General features: G+C 36.0%; 1 protein-coding gene and 1 long non-coding RNA gene across 6 annotated transcripts in view; one reads left to right on the forward strand and one right to left on the reverse strand.

The window, feature by feature from the left end:
* LOC114284142 (uncharacterized) lies at window positions 1–12,479 on the reverse strand. Of its 5 annotated transcripts, XM_082898986.1 has the most exons (15): window positions 12,340–12,475; window positions 9,655–9,793; window positions 9,430–9,464; window positions 9,229–9,329; window positions 7,902–9,093; window positions 7,729–7,796; window positions 5,890–5,972; window positions 4,556–4,655; window positions 3,954–4,039; window positions 2,639–2,721; window positions 2,150–2,277; window positions 1,957–2,058; window positions 961–1,254; window positions 740–862; window positions 1–548 (listed from the first exon to the last, which is right to left on the reverse strand). In XM_082898986.1, the coding sequence occupies exons 3-15, from the start codon at window positions 9,431–9,433 to the stop codon at window positions 165–167; spliced, it is 2,748 nt and encodes a 915-aa protein (XP_082755112.1). In that variant the 5' UTR covers window positions 9,434–9,464; window positions 9,655–9,793; window positions 12,340–12,475; the 3' UTR covers window positions 1–164. The 5 variants fall into 5 exon arrangements, with proteins under 5 accessions (XP_082755112.1, XP_082755111.1, XP_082755114.1 ...); XM_082898985.1 differs by lacking the exon at window positions 9,655–9,793 and having other exon boundaries at window positions 12,340–12,478; XM_082898988.1 differs by lacking the exons at window positions 9,655–9,793; window positions 12,340–12,475 and adding an exon at window positions 11,864–11,984.
* LOC145804576 (uncharacterized) overlaps window positions 12,418–16,892 on the forward strand; it is a 16,136-nt gene continuing 11,661 nt past the window's right edge. Inside the window, exon 1 of the long non-coding RNA XR_014346577.1 lies at window positions 12,418–12,556. This is a non-coding gene — a long non-coding RNA (uncharacterized LOC145804576). The remainder of the gene's footprint in view (window positions 12,557–16,892) is intronic.

A 16,892-nucleotide genomic window follows, 5' to 3' on the forward strand; every position in this document is an offset into this window, starting at 1 on the left:
TTGTTGACAAACTATCACAAAAAACAAATTCATTCAATTACCTCCATAGGTCAGGAACAACCCAAAATTGATTTCATAAAAAAAATTAAAACCTAATTTGAACTACAAAATTTGTTGTCGCCAGCCAAGTACCGCAATAATCAGAATACAATTATGTATCACACTCACATGAGGACTCCTTCAATATTAGTAAATGCTTTCTTTGCAATCTTGAATTTTCTGGCAAGGGATATTTCATTACCAACAACATACTTATTGATGAAGAACTCTACACCATTTCGAAGGGATTCATACTCTGGGCTAGCTGCTATACGAGTGAATACATTCCAAACAAGGCTATCAGGATGTTCAAAGATGGCCTCGAATAGCATCTGAAAATGCTTTATTCTTTTTCGAGTCAGCTGCGTTGTATCACTGAAATCAACGGCCTTCAAGACTGCTAGAGAGAGGGTGAAAGAGGTAACCATTTCTGCAACAAATTTTGATAGATGCATTGATCTCATCAACTGCATCGACTCCAGTTCCTTGAAGTGGTCCCATAGGCAATACTGTGAAGTAATATCAGCAGCAAAAATAAATAAAAAAATAGAAAAAATAAGATGAGCAAGATAATGAAAGGAAAAAGCTTTAGGCTATTACTGTGTCCTTTTCTTAGATTTCTAATTAATTCATGTTCTTTTCGGCACAAAATATGAAATAAACATTTCTGCGAGAATTAATCAAATACTAAAAGTAATACCTGCAAAGTGATCTTGTGGTTTTTATCATGACTACATAACTTGATAGCAAGAATGGAGTAGTACTTGTTAAAGACTTGCTCCTGTAAACAACACTCCACGAGCACTCGCATGATCTCTCTATCCTGTAGACAAACAAAAAATAAGTAATGAAGATGGCAAAACAAGTAAAAATAAACCACAATCCATATAAAGATCAAGAAGACAAACAGACAATGCTTACCTGCTTCCCTTGCAAATCCAACCTTAGAAGTTTCTCAAAAGCATCAACATAGTCCTCCCCACTCATTATTACACAGAAGATTGCTCTTCTAACATCTGTGTTCATTCTCTGTACAGCAGCAAGCTGTAGCAGTTTCTGGGCTTCGAGTGACTCCTTGTCAATTGTGTTTGCAACCTCTTCAAAATTGCTAGTTGTGGACGCCATATCCCCAGACAACCACCATTGGCCTTTCTTGTCAGGATCAACGAGCTTGCTCCATTTGAGCCCTCGAATTAAAATACCTTCTACCCTCAGCTGCAAACACACAATCAAGTTATAAAAAAAAAAAAATAAAAAAAATAAAATAAAGATTTGACGACTCATCAGGTTCTTCAAGACATGATGCACCTACAAAAGGAATTAACACCCTTCATTGGTTAGCATTTGAATGATGGGTTTGATTAATTTAAATGAGAGACCATAATTACAGTTTCGATGCTGTAAAAGCTTAGAGATGGGTAATAAGGGTAAATAGCAAATGACAGTAACCAGTAATTGTAACCTTCTTATAACCTAGTTCGTTCATTCAAAGCAGATAACATTAACTTAACAATTATCATTATTAATGCTATATCCTTTGTGGCAGATGCAAAGAATTGTGTTCCCATGTCTTCTTTCCAAATATCCTAAATGAAGATAACTTCTCTAAGATGAGGGTGTTATGTGTGACGTGTCAAACACAGTCATAGTTACTTTACAAACGCGTCATGCTTCATAGCTGGTAAGCCATGCTGAAGGCTGTAAATTCAGTTTCCTACCAAACATATACCCTGTTGATATGTTGCACCTCTTCAGCACAGAGTGGATTAGTGGTGCAATAGATAAGGTGTGCAAGGCATTACTCTAGCCCAGTGCTAGCTTAGGGTTGCAATGCAATAGGATGGCCTTAAGCTCATGGATCAATCCCATGCAACAAATTAATTACATAAATACTGAAAAAATATCAATTTGTAAGACCTTCTGTAGCCATTTTTTTATCCGTGTATGCTGCGGAGTATCCTCTTTTGCCCTCTTTTTGTTGTTCTTTATATCAAATATGGTTTCAAGCATGAACTCCATCTGCGAGGATTATGGAGTAAGCAAGTTGCAGACAGGAAGAACAAACAAGTGAACAATAGAAAAAATATCTCATATATTCATGCACGCATACCCTTTTGCTACTTGTATTTGCTTGGCCATTTCCAGAAGAGGCCTTCAACTCATTTGCTCTATTCTGCACACTCAGAACAAAATCTTTCATGGCAGCAGGGTCATCACCTCTTAGATTCATCCCACAGCCTGCTCAGGCAAAAGCAATTAAAGTTAAAACATAAATTGCTGCTCTACTATACTAGCAATGGCATGTTTTGACATTACTCAATACTAATCTAATGCTACTATAAGAAGTCAATGTGGTACAGACAGTTCATTCAGTTAAAAAAAGAAAAGAAAAGAAACAAAACAGCCAAGTGCGGGTAATTTGTGGTTGTAAACAAAATTAAAAGGTAAGTATTTAAAGTGCAACCAATTGAAAATTAACATCCAAATACACACAAACTCATGGAGACCACATACTTCTATTTCTTCGTTCTTTTTTTCTTTTTCTTTTTTAATAAAAGAAGTCAGAGAGAAACCAGGACCAATTATTTAAGTGGCTTACACTGTAGAATTGTCAAGATAGTAGAAACATCTATCTCCATCAACCGCTTGCTCAGCATAATCATGAAGTCATATATCAAATCACTGAAAAAGATCAACAATGGAACTGCTTGTTTAGCATAATGGGGTTGCTATAAATATTTAAGACAAAGCTAAATGACACAGTAACTGAAAGTAAGTATCTCAGTGATCATTCTCAGGTAAAGACATATAATGGCAAAGCAACTAAAAATAAATAAAAAGAAGCAAGATCAATCACGAAAATTCAGCTGATACAATTATCATAACTTTGTGACAATCCAGCAGTTGCCATATTGCCTGATCATGCTGTGAAGTGCTGTGGTCATTTTGTTGAAAAAGGGAATAACTCAATTGCTCAAACAACCAATGCTAATCAGAAGCATGAAAATGGATTTCATTTCCAGTATTGTGGTGACACTCACTTTTCTGGCCACAGGGTTTGGTAATTACAGTACTCCTGAACCCGAAATTATGCAAAGTGCTAGAGTGGTATTGAAAGCATAACCCAGGTTCTGCTAGGTTCAGGCTTATTCACATGCATTTGAAAATTTCAATAAGCCGTACTGCAATAACAGGCAACAGACAAAGAGATAGTCACAACGGCAAAACCCACTTTGAAAGGGAGTTCCGGGACATGCTTTTGACCAAAGTTTTTAAAAGCGAATGCGTAATGTGAGGTGTTTTACCCCTCATGAGGTGAGGCATAAGCATTTCAAATTCTGAATTTTTATATTTAATAAATATTTTAAAACAATAAATAAATACATCAAAATTAAATATAAAGGTGTACGTACTTTTATGCTCAAGGTTCACTGCAGAGAAGGAAGCTTTGCTTTATTGAAAGTGAAATCGGTATTCTTAGCTTAAGTGATTGAGCTTCTCACTGAGCATTAACTCTGTTTTTTCTTGATTGGTCATTTACTTAATTTTTCCTATAGAATATAATTGTAAAAGGGGTTCTTTTTTTATTTTTTATGTTTAAACTATCTACTAGAGTAAGTTTAACAAGACCCTAAGACAAACTCTCCATATGTTTACTCACATGCTTACGCGGAAAAGGCATACAAGACGCACCTAATGCGCATGTCTCAGATTGTGTGTGCAAGCCTTTGGGGAGTCAAGCCTAAAAATCAAAGCCTTGAGGCGTTTTTCCTTAGCCTTGCCTCAAGGTGAGCATTGAGGCGAGCCTTTAGCCGTTTAAAACTTTGCTTTTGACAATAGGCAAATTTCATAATTTGCTTGTATACTTTCATTTCTAGCAGAGTCAAGAGGTCACAATGATAGAAGTTACTCACCTTGAGCAAACTCCAAAAATGTATAAATAAGACAGTAGAAGTGTCACATTTCGCAGAGAAAGATTGTCTTCTTCTAGGTACTCATCCTGGGGAAAAAAAAATTAAGAAAAAAAAGAGGTCATTTTCAGTAATTTTCTGAAAGTTCCAGAACAAAAGGCTTGTATTCACGCAATTGTGTGAGCCTTCAAAAATGGCCTACACTATTTTATTATATATATCACGCTCTTCCTTTTGGAAAAAAAAAAAAAAGGATTAGTGAAATCCTATTCATTGCAGCTTTCTCTAGACCTCCAGGAAAAGCATGGAAAAAAAGAAAGGCTTGATCGTATGATCCCTTTGTCACCCAAGAATGAAAGGGGTGACCTCATTGTTCTTGGCATGTGAAGATGCGTTGTTAGTTTTTGGTTTTTTCATTGATGCCAAACCTAAAACTATGCCTGAGAGATAGCTGTCCATACACTAATATAGGGATGCATGGATTCTCAATAAGAGACGAGCCGTGATAGTTCCCCCTGGACTGCCTGAATCTCACAATTGATTGTAGGAAAGGTGAATACTTCATGTAGCAAAATAATAGAAATCCTATTCAAAAAATGAAGCACCTCAAAACATTTAGCTAGGGAAGCCAAAAGCTTTGCACCGAAGTCCATCCCAACCAAAGAAGCCATGCCTGCAACAAAAGCGCCAAAAACAGCAGCATACCTTCACGTAGAAATAAGGACAAAAATATCAATTGAGAATGCAACCATATGAAGAGAATAACAAATAAATCAGAAAGAAAAAGGGCATCGCTTAAAACCAAATTGTACAACACAAATGGCATGGAAATCTATCAGATTTAACAAAAAGAAAGTTATTTGCATCCTAAGGAAGAGATGATAATAAAATGTAGCATGTATTTCAAGCATTTCAAGGGAAAGCCGCATAAAAAAGATACCCTATTTCCCAAGCCACTAGTCACATAGCACTAGGGGAAATTGATATTTCCATTCTTACAATCATACAGAATCTGGTTTGCTTTTTAAAACACATTTACATCAATTCTAAAAAAAATAATTTCAACACAACAACTATGCTTTTTGGGTACTATTGGATTCCAAACCACCTTACCGCAAGAAGACATGCAGTAGAGAAATTATTAGATGCAGCATTATACACAAATCTAAAGAAAAATTGACACAATGATCCAAATACTTAAATCTACATCAGCAGAAAGATCCTGTTTCTTTCAGAGTTGCTGGGTGGCAAGATTTGGTCATTGAGGTTCACATTGAAATTTCTAAGATGGACAAATTCAAAAGTGAAAAGCGTTTTCAAGATCGAACCAAGGATAGAGAAAAAAGATCAACACAAGATCACGGGAATCTCAAGATAGATAACCAAAACAAAAATAATTACGTAAGTTCCTTTGCCAACAGTTTAAAATAAAAACATTATTCCCTTAAATATTTGCAAACTTTAAGAGAAAAATAATATTATTTAAACTAGTTTAAAGGCCTCATACTATCCACTAAAAGTCTTTCTCAAATTTAATGTTTCATTGGCAACAAAGAAAGTAAGCATCACAAATCTGATTTTCACACAAGCAAAATATACCAAGACAAACCACCTCCCCAAATAATTGGAAGTTTTCCAATTATGGCCTTGTAGAGCTAAAACAAATTAGGAAAGAAATTTCCAGCACAAGTTGGATCTGTTATGATGATGCATAGCAAATTTGTTCCCAATGCATATATACTTTAGTATAAGAGAGTTCAAATTGATAATGTAAAGACAATAATGAATACACGGTGATTAATCTATAAATCTTCTTTAACTATCATTTAGAAAGTTCTTCTTAGTCTTCAGTATGAGTTTTACTTAGATGTGAACTTGATCAAGAGAGTGCGAAAAGGGAGTACAACTTAAGGTGTAAAAAATAGAATGAACACTTAACTGTTCATTTCCACGAGGACCTCCAGAACACGATGCCAAAACCTCTTCAGTAATAACCTGAGAACCAACATTGCGAGCAATAGACTGCAAATGGGGAAAATTAAAAGGTTGAAGCTTCAATACAGGATCAGCCAATGCAGATTGATTGGTAGAGAATACTACGTCAGCAATAAACAAGACATATTCAACAAGAACATGTCAAAAATAACACTAAATATTTGACTATGGGGCAACTGGAATTCTGCAAGCATATGCCCACTATACTATGCAAGACCGTAGAGCACTAAGTTTCATCTGGACATGTCTCAGAGTTCACAAGGCAAATGGAATAGATGACGCCAACAATCTTAACTATGTAGGTCTTTTAAATAACCAAATAAACTCAGAAATAAGATGTATCCATGATGACTCCATTTAAAATCTATTATAAAAGTAGTTGCAGTACTGACTCACTAAAAAGTCTAGAAGATGTATCTTGTGATGACTACATCCTGACATTGTTTTTAAAGGTAAGGTAAGGAGAATTGAACTTGAGTCTCTTTGTTAGGGGAATGTGACCTAAAGCCACTGGGATGTCCCCTAGGGCCTAGGGGAAATGACTCCATCCTGACATCCAACATTCACCAGCTCCTTTATTTTTTCTTAATTTTTCATTTACAACTTAGAAAGGGTATTTAGTTATATTAGGACTAAACTTACCAATTTCTATGAAGAGTTAACATATATATAGACTAGGAAGCACGGATACGGATATAGATACAGGATACGGCGATACGCCAAAATCTAAAAAAGTAGGATACGGGTACAGCGGGGATACGTTTGTAAATTTTTTTTTTTTTTTTTTATAATTTTAATAATGTAATATGCATGAAAATAAAACTTAAAGCAAATTAATAAATAGAGGGATTCTTATTAAGCTAAGAGTCTTCAAACATTCATAAAACATCCAAAACTAAAAGCAAAAGCAAAAGCAAAAGTAAAGGTAAAAGTAAAAGCAAATGCAAATGCAAATTAAACAGCATCCTTACATGCCAACACCAAAAAATGAACGAGAGCAGGGAGAAGAAACATGAGAGAGCGAGAGAGACAATAAGTATACATCAATTTGACAAATTCTATTATTTTAAGGGGGACTTACGTGTCAGTCCTAATAGGTAGACTTATTGTCCAATAGGTCCTACGATAATTAAAAGCGTTTTTCATCAAACACTATTAAAAATTATCACTAATTGTTAATTATCAGCAACAGTTTAAAAATTGACACAAAAAATGTCACTAAGTTTTAGAGACAGTTTAGAAAAATCTTCACAAAAAAGTCGCTAATTTTCAACTTTCAATGACAGTTAATGTCACTAATTGTAACTTTTAACAACAATTTATAAAAAGCGTGACCAGAAAAAAGTCATTAATTGTCAATTTTTAGTGACATGCAAAAAATCGTTACAAAAAATTGTTTTTTGCGACAATTTTATTAGGACTTATTTTCAATAGGATTTGATGAGAATTAAGTCCAACAATTAGGACTTACTGGTAGTTTACCCTTACTTTTTAACTCTCACTATATTTCTCTTATCATAGAACTAAACAAAGTATTACAAGTAATATGTAACTTCGAATATCCGATACTTCAAAATTAAATATCCGATACTCCAAAATTAATTAAGAAGTATCCGATACTTTTAAGAAGTATCCGATACATATCTGCGAGTATCCAAGGAGTATCGGGTATCTGATATCGGATACGTCTCCCTTTTTTTTAAAGTATCCGTGCTTCATATAGAAGACCAACATTCAAGAGAAAAATAATAGACAATAGGCTGTGCAAAGGAAATAGGCTTACATGAAAGATAGTGGAGATTTCGCTGGTAACTGATTCTACATTCGATTCAGACATCCTATTCAGAAGTCCTGGTGCATGCTAAATTTTATTAAGAAAATGTATTGCAAATATTGCAAAATCTGATGGTAATAACATGATATGCCAAACTTCAATGCAAAACTCAATCTACATACCTCGTACCCTTCTACGAATTTGCGAAAACTCTTCTGATTCCTTTTCGACACGAGATCTCAGGTGTGGGGCTACATATTTTGTATTTCTATCCAACTGAGGTGCCTTCGCAAGAACTTTTTCGAGTGGCATCTTAGCATGAAAAGCTTCCACTGGCTCAGATACTACAACCTCTATGTCAACTGCCATTTCAGCTTCTGGCTCTTGCTCTGATGTTTTGATCTTTTTACATTTCTTACATGAAGAGCTGTTCTCAAAACTCTTCCTTGAAGCTTTGTCATCTAGACTGTCTTCAGTCTCAAAGGAATCGAGAACAGATGGAATTCCTTCAATTAACAAATTGATGTCATCATCATCACCCCGTAAATTCCCCTCTTTAACCTTGAGTTTCTTAGCAAGTTTTTTTTCCAAATACAAATCTGCCTCGGCAGATGCACCATCTTGTTGGGTTTCCATTTCTAGATATTCTTCAAACTTTGTTTTCTTTTTTTTCACCATCTTCACTGCAACTGAATCAGTATTTTTTGAAGAATCCAGTTTAGTCTTAGATTTTTTAAGTTTGGTAGGCTGCTCTGTGCTTTGATCTGTCTCATAGCAAGTTTCAGCTGGCTTAGATAATCCAACCAGTGTCTCCACTGCCATCTCACTACCAAGCTCTGGTTCTTTCTCTAATGACATACTCTTCTTACGCTTCTTAGATGCAGAACTGTTCTTAGATCTCTTCTTCAAAATTTCTTCAGGTACTGGATTTGGTTCTTCCTCAAAGAAATCAATCACAGATGGAATTCCTTCAAATAACATATTGATGCCATCATCCACTCCCCTTAATTTCCCATCCTTCACCCTGAGTTTCTTTGCAAGTTTCTTTTCCAATTCACAATCCTCCTCAGCAGAAATGACATCCTGTTGAATTTCCATTTCAAGAAACTCTTCAAACTTACTTTTTGAATCTTTCTTTAACCCCTTATTTCTTTCTATGATCTTTTCTGTAGTATGATTAGGAAATGCTGAAAAATCCAATTTAGCTTCAGAGGTTTTCAACATAGCAGGTTCATCTGTGCTAATATCTCTTTCATAGTCAGGTTCTATCTGCAAAACTTCTCTTCCTTTTGGTCTCTCAATAGATGAATTTTGTGATTTCTTCACATTTTTTGGATTTGAATCCCTTGAAATTTTCTTCAATTTGCGATATTCCTATTAACGTAAATAGATTTTTATGTTAAAAAATAATAATAATCCTGCATGTAAATTTGCAATAGCTTTTCTAGATAAGGAAAAAGGAAATAAAAGAAGGATGTAAAAAGAAAATATAAAGTAACAATGTCACACTTGATTTTCAATCCATGAATCAAACTTTTTCTTATTCTTCGTTAATCGAGCTTCTTTACGACGCTCTTTGCGAGATTTCTGTCCCAGTTTGTTATCTACAGCTGAATCAAAAGCAAATTAGAAGAAAATCTTCTTCACTGTTAATGTAAATCAAAGCAAGTTTTGAATAGATAAGTGGGACTCCCAAAAGAAAATTCTTACTCATGCTTCTAACTTAACTTCACAGAAGGAAACAACTGCCAAAAACAAAAATAGGAAACAAGAAAAGAAATGTTAGTTTGCTAGTTTAAAATTGACCAAGTGTATATCAATGTAAATATAGTGAAAGAGTTTATTGTAACTAGTAAAACAAGCACAAGGGAAAAAAAGAACTTATTCAGCTATTATGAACTCTAAAAGAAAATATTTCTATTAAAAGAGAATAACCTTGAAATCCATAATGACATAATGGGAATTAATATTCCTGTAGAAGTTTTTGAACCTTTATAAATGGATAAGCAACCAATAACAATAAAACTCATGATGCTTCGGATATGGTATTCAGTTGATGCACATTTTCAAACACCTAAGAGACAGGGGAATGAATGGCATCATTATTGCTACTGTTTTAGGGCAAAACAAACTTAGAAACTTTGAAAGCAATACTGGCAATAGAGAGCTCTAGCATTAACTTTCCATTTCAATCACAGCCAACCAAACACACCCAAAATACATACAATGGATTGAAGCCAAAGAAACTAAGAAACCCCAACATCCAAATTGTTGGGGAGTGTCGATCCTAATACGCATTGGGCACTGATTTCTATGTATTTATAGTAGTGGGGATGCAGCTATCTTTGTATCTCTACTAACATGTTCTGATCATAGTGAAAACTGCAACAGCAGTGCGCATAGTCTTAATTTTTGGGGTGAACAACAAAAATCTTGTGTTCTTTGTATGTAAGTGTGATTTATCGTTCTTGTGCGCTTGTTCTTCTTTGTGTTTCGTGTCTCACCAATATTGATTAGGTGTTACGGATTCCAAACACAAACTACGCCCAATGAAAATAACTACAAAACACTTATGCTCCGTTTGTTTGGGCATTTTCAAATAGAAAACATTTTTTACGAAAATTTTTTCAAAAAAAGTTTGCTAGAGAAAACATTTTTTTCTATGTTTGGTGGTGGTGAAACGAAGGTGGAGGTGAAGGTGGTGGGGTAGCGGTGGCGGTGACAACAACGGTGATGGTGGTCGTGGCCATGGTGATAGTGGTGTAGTGGTGGAAGTGACATTGGTAAGATTTTAGTTCGAGAAGCGTTTTCCGTCTTTTAAAAGTGGAAAACATTTTCTATTTTTACAAGTTTGTTTTCTGTTGACCATGGAAAATGTTTTCTGTTGACTTTCATTTTCTATTGTACCAAATACTAGAAAATACAAAAAACATTTCCCAGAAAATGTTTTCCACCCAAACATACGAAGCCTTATTAAAATCAAAGAAACTCACAAAGCCCATTTGAATCCTTCAAAATAAATAAATAAATAAATAAATCCACTAAATATCACACAAAATTAAAGCTGAAAGAATAACTCTTGTCAACATAAACACCATAAATTTAAAATAAAAAAAAAGAAAAAGATTAGGCAAGCTATTTTATCATATCACAACCAAACAATATGCACCGCAGCCACAAAACTAACAATATGTATCTGACTAGTTTCCTTCTTCTCCTGATATATATTATCATATCACAACCATCAAAACCCACAACCCCGTTGTAGACTAACCTAAAAGGGCATATTAAAAATATTTCAAAATTTTCAACTTCATGAAAACTCAATATTCATTCTAAAATTTGTCTAAATTCTCTCTTCACAAACAAACAACATATATTTTCAAAAATAAAAAAAAAATACATATTTGTATAAATTTCAAAGAATATATCATAGGCTCCACCTCCAAATCAAATCCACCCCATAGGATATGATTGAAACTGCCCAACAAGGGAAGGCTTATGAACAATATTTCCTTTCAGGGCTCAATCTTAACAGTAGATAAGTTTAGATTTGATTTAAGGAATAAATAAATTTTGACTAAGAGATAAAAGGTTGCTTGTTAAATTAAACTAATTGATCATAGAGAGAATAGAACTTCCAGGTAGAAGAGATAGGGCACAGACATTAGGGCAAAGTTTCTTGCATTAAAATGCAATAAAGAAACAGAGAGAGAGAGAGAAGTCAACCAACACTGAAGAAATAGCCAGACAGACCCTGACTTCTCTCTCTCACGTCGGAGGCCGTTCGCAGCGCTGTGTATGGCGTAGGTAGGGAAGGAAGAAGAATTGATATCAGAAAAGAAATCTGATTTTTGCAACTCAAACCCAGAAGTTCATAATATTTTAAGTTCGGGCTCTTAAGTTTGCAGTCACATGCAGTCACATGCGAAAACAACAACCTCAAGTCCAATGTCGATTCCCCCAAAACCCCCCAAGTGCAAACCCTTTAAGCCAAATCATTTGTGGCTCAAAAACAAAGTCCCCAAGTAACAGCATAATAAAGTACATATAGAGCAATTTCCAAAACAACAAGAAGTTAAAGCTTTAAAAAGCTCCAAATTAAAGCCTACTTCAAAGAAAGCAGAATCACCAACTACTACACCTTAACTTGTGATGGAATAAGCAGAAATCACAGAACACAATAGAGACCCCTGAACCAATCACAGCTCTGTAATTTGGGTTTTTTTTTTTGTACACCTAAGAAGGTCAATTGTTTCTCACAAAATAGCAATGAAATGGAAATGGTGGGTATTCAAAATGTGATAAACAAGTGAAAAGGGTCGAAAAGCGACGGAGAAACGTGAAACAGAGGAGCAAAAAGAGATCAGAGAACACTCGGTTCACGTGAATCAGAGGCAAGCGACCCGTTTCAATCATTAAATCTCAGATCTCTCTCTCTCTCTCTCTCTCTGTCTCTGTGAATTCACTTTCACATGAACTTCACGGTTGGCTTCTTTCTCGAAAACGACTTTCACATGAACTTCATGGTTGGCTTCTTTCTCGAAAACGATAGAAGAAGGTTGTCACAGATATATATATATATATATATATATAGCGAGAGAGAGAGAGAGGAGTAACCTGGTAAGGAGATACAACGATGAAGAGAGCCGAAGATGCAGAGGCAGCAAAACAGGGACGAAGTGAATGGAGATGGTGGTTAGGGTTTCGTTACAATTGGGAGTGTAGAGAGTGGGGCGATACAACGATGAAGAGAGCAACCAATCTGACTATGGGGAGTCGAATGAAGAGAGCAACGATGAAAAGGAATCGATTGAGGAATTCATTCTTGATTTAGGTAATTTTGATACATTATGCCTTTTTTCCTTCTGTTACCGCAATAAGTTAGTCACTAAAAGTTTTGACATCTCCCTGTTTTCGTTTTTCTCTCCCGTTATTACTTTCCGTGACTATATTATATTTTTTGGTCGCAAAAAATTACCTATTAGTCACCAAAAATTGTTGGTCACGAAAACACAATCTATCAGCGACCAAAAAAATGTTAGTCATAGAAAGTGAACTATTTGCAACCAACTCAAAAAAGGTGGCCATCAAAAGTGTTTTTTTCTTGTAGTGGGGTGTCTTGCAAAAGCGGCGGTACTTACACTCAAGCAAGTTAGGATAGGTCCGAAAATCGTGAATTGTATATTTATTAGTTATGCACAGAATAGTAATACATATAGGTTTTTTGTACACAAGTATGATATTTCAGATATCCACAAGAATATCATAATAGAGTCAAGGAATGCGTCCTTTTTTGAAGACGTATTTCCTTGCCGAACCCGATGAGAGGATTAAAGTTCTGAGAAGGAATTTGAAGATGATCAAGATGAGGAAATAGATGAGCCAAGGAGTCAGAAGGCTAGAACTGCCAAATCCTTTGGTTCGGACTTCTTGACTTATATGTTAAAGGGAGAACCTCGAACTTTTCATGAAACCGTGACTTCACCTGAAAATCCCTTATGGAAAGAAGCAATTAAGAGTGAAATAAACTTCATCTTACAGAATCAACTTGGAAGTTGGTTGATTTACCCCCAAGCAGTAAGGCCTTGGGGAACAAGTGGATTTTTAGAACAAATATGAAAGAGGATGGGTCGATTGATAAGTATAAAACTAGGCTAGTTATCAAAGGATACAGGCAGCGAGAAGGCCTAGCTTACTTTGATACGTATTCACCTGTGACAAGGATTACATCCATTCGCAGGTTGATTGCGATAACCGCTTTACGTGGTTTGGAGATACATCAAATAGATGTAAAGACAACTTTCTTAAATGGAGATTTAGATGAAGAAATCTATATGGAACAACCTCGAGGGGTTTTTAGCTCCAGGACAAAATAAGAAAGTCTGTAAGCTTGTTAAGTCATTATATGGTTTGAAGTAAGCTCCTAAGTAATGGCATGAGAAGTTTGACAATACTATGTCGTCAAATGAATTTAGAATCAATGAGTGTGACAAGTGCGTATATGTTAAAGACACTGATAGAGGTTATATCATTTTGTGTCTATACGTAGATGACATACTTATTGTTAATAATAATGATGAAATGATTCAAACTACTAAGAAATTATTAAACTCTAAGTTTGACATGAAAAATATGGGTCTTGTAGATGTCATTCTGGGTATTAAGATTACTAGAACATCTAGTGGTATTATACTTTCTCAGTCTCATTATGTTGAGAAGATAATTGAGAAATTTGGTAAATCAGATACAAGTGTGTTTAGGACACCGGTAGACATGAGTTTTCATTTGACCAAGAATAATGGTGAGAGTGTCTCTTAGCTAGAATATTCTCAGGTTATTGGAAGTTTGACGTATCTGATGAGTTGTACAAGGCCGGATATAGCATACTCTGTTTGTAGGCTTAGTAGATATACGAGTAATCCGAATGCCACTCATTGGAGAGGCATTACATGGGTGTTAGGTTGTCTACACTACACCTGGGATTATGGGCTGCATTATACCAGAAACCCAGCGATACTAGAATGGTATAGTGACGCTAATTGGATATCTAATATAAAGGACTCCAATTCCATTAGTGGTTATGTGTTTACCCTTGGAGGGGCAGTCGTGTCTTGGAAATCATCTAAGCAAACGTGTATATCGAGATCAATGATGAAATTTGAGTTTATTGCTTTGGATAAAGCAACTGAAGAAGCTGAATGGCTTCACCAGGTCGTTGAGGATATTCCACGTTGGCCGAGACGTGTCCTTGCTATTTGTATTCATTGTGATAGCCAATCGGCGATTGGACAGGCACAGAGTCATATTCATAATGAAAATTCTAGACATATCCATCATAGACATAATTCCATACGACAATTACTCTTTAATGAAGTTGTCTCTCTAGACTATGTAAAGTCTAAGGACAACATTGCAGGGTCGCTAACCAAAAGGTTAACTCGAGAGTTAGTAGAAACGTCATCAAGAGGAATGGGGTTAAGGCCTTTAGTAATATTACCAGAACGGAAAACCCAACCTAGTTGACTGGAGATCCCAAGATCTAGGTTCAAAGGGACAACCCAATTTTGTGTAATGGATGAGTCACTAAAGAGGTAAATCCTCTTACCCATTCCTTTGTGCAGTGATACCTTGTGGGAATGGAAGGTTAAGCTAATGCTTTTAATGACCTAAGTGATATGACTAATCAACCATAGTATAATGAGATACCTTATATAGGTCACCTATGTGAGTGGAAGTGGGGCCGCTTCTTTAAGAATTGGTAAGGCTGAATTCTTTAAAAACACTCACTGAACCAGGCTAGTGTTCCAAGGCCATACCGAACACATCGGTGAGAACAAAAACAATGGTTGGACTAACTCCTGTGTGAGGTCTATTGTCTTGATTTACATAAATGGCAAAACAGTCCAAGACATCATGTTCACTGGTCAGCTAATAAATCCAATAGGCTTTCACTACGAAAGGTTCAAGGCCAACAGTTACCTTTTTTGATGCAAGGTTAGTCTGTGTGCTCTCTCTGCAAGTGTTTGTTGTAAACGTTGTCCATTTTTCTTTATTCGGTCAATTTTTATTCATGTGGGGGATTGTTGGAAAAAATGGTTTTATAGTGACTTTAATGTGAAATTAAAGTAAGTCCCAACAATAGATTGAGGTGAGATTAAATGAGTTTAGATTCTTTGTAACAAGGTTTTTACACCACAAAAAGAATGACAAAAAATTATTAAGATTTGAATGAGAAATTGTCTCATAAAGATGGCCTCATGAATAAGGTATTGAGAATTGTGTATAACTACCAATCCCACATTGATTGTAGAGGAAAACTTTGATAGGTATTTAAACCTCAAGATTTTGATAAGGGCATGAGCTCTTTGGGGTATCCAAATTTTCCAAAGGAAGGGAGTTATAGATGTTTCAAGTATGGGCCTGGGCTAAGACTATATTCCAAGTTGGTTATGCAAAAATTTCCACAAGCGCATGCTCCACCCGCCTGGGCCGGGCCGGGTTCTGGTCCGTGGATCGTGGATCTTAGACTTGGGCTTAGGCTTGAGGCTTGTTGGAATGGGTTAGGTTTGGGTTGGGCCGGTTTAGCGGTCCACCAACCTAATCTTTTTGGGCTAGGCTGCTGTAGATATGTATATACACACATGTGTATAGTGTGTGTAACTCACATATTGAATGTGATGACCGGTACGTAATTCGCCTCATTCCACTTTAAGTTAGGCCGGGAATGTGTTGTTGAAAACTCCTTAAAATCTTCGTATTGTATTTAGTTTGATTTCGAGTATTTCACTTATTCTGTAGGGTGTGAGGTCGGGTTTGGAGTGTCGGGAGCGGAGCTGAAAATTTTCTGGGCTGGAGGACCAGGGCCACACGTGTGGGGGTCTGGGTCACACGTGCGGAGAGAGGCCATACGTGCGGGAGGTGAGGCCGCATGTGCAGAAAACAGGGGAGTGACCTGGGTGCATACTGAAATGAAAGCACGTGAAGCAGCAAGTGTGAGAGAGGGAAGGCCGCACGTGCGGGGATGAAGGCCGCACCTGCGGGAGGCACGCTCTGCACGTGCGGGCATGGGTGCCGCACGTGCGGTGGTAGGTGAGTCTGAAATTTTTGCTTTTTGTTCTCTTTGGGCTGATTGTATCTCACTTTTGTTGTAGCTCTCTCTCTAAAAGCTCTTTTCTCTCCCTTCTCTCTACATCTCCTACACCAAGCAAGATCAAATCCTTGATCTCTTTAAACCCATTAGAAATTTGCCCTTAGTTTCTTCATCAAAGTTGAAGAACTCCTCGAGGGTTACATTGTGTGAAGTGTAGATTGGGTTTTGGCACCGTTGATTTTAAGGGTTTCATCTCATTTTCTTCTTCAAAACTTGAGGTAGGAATTTTTCTTAGAGTTATATATATATTTTTGCAAGTTTTGGTTAATTTCGAGATTTCCTCTTTAATTGTTTTGAAAATTGGTTTTTGGCTCTAGAAGTTGGTGGTTTTGTAAGAGGGGTTTATCTTTTATTTCTTTTTAAAGGTTTTCTTGAATAGTTGAATCAATTGAATTAAGAATGATGTTTTTGGTGAGGTTTTACTAAGAAATGAAGAAATGTCTAGTTTTGGTAAAAAAACCTAGAGATTGGGGGTTTTTTTGGAAAATGTTGAGAATTTATGGATTTTCTTGAGTAAAAT

This window comes from Camellia sinensis, chromosome 12 (genome assembly GCF_055761805.1).
Source record: "Camellia sinensis isolate YWXY chromosome 12, ASM5576180v1, whole genome shotgun sequence".
Taxonomy (NCBI): Eukaryota; Viridiplantae; Streptophyta; class Magnoliopsida; order Ericales; family Theaceae; genus Camellia; species Camellia sinensis.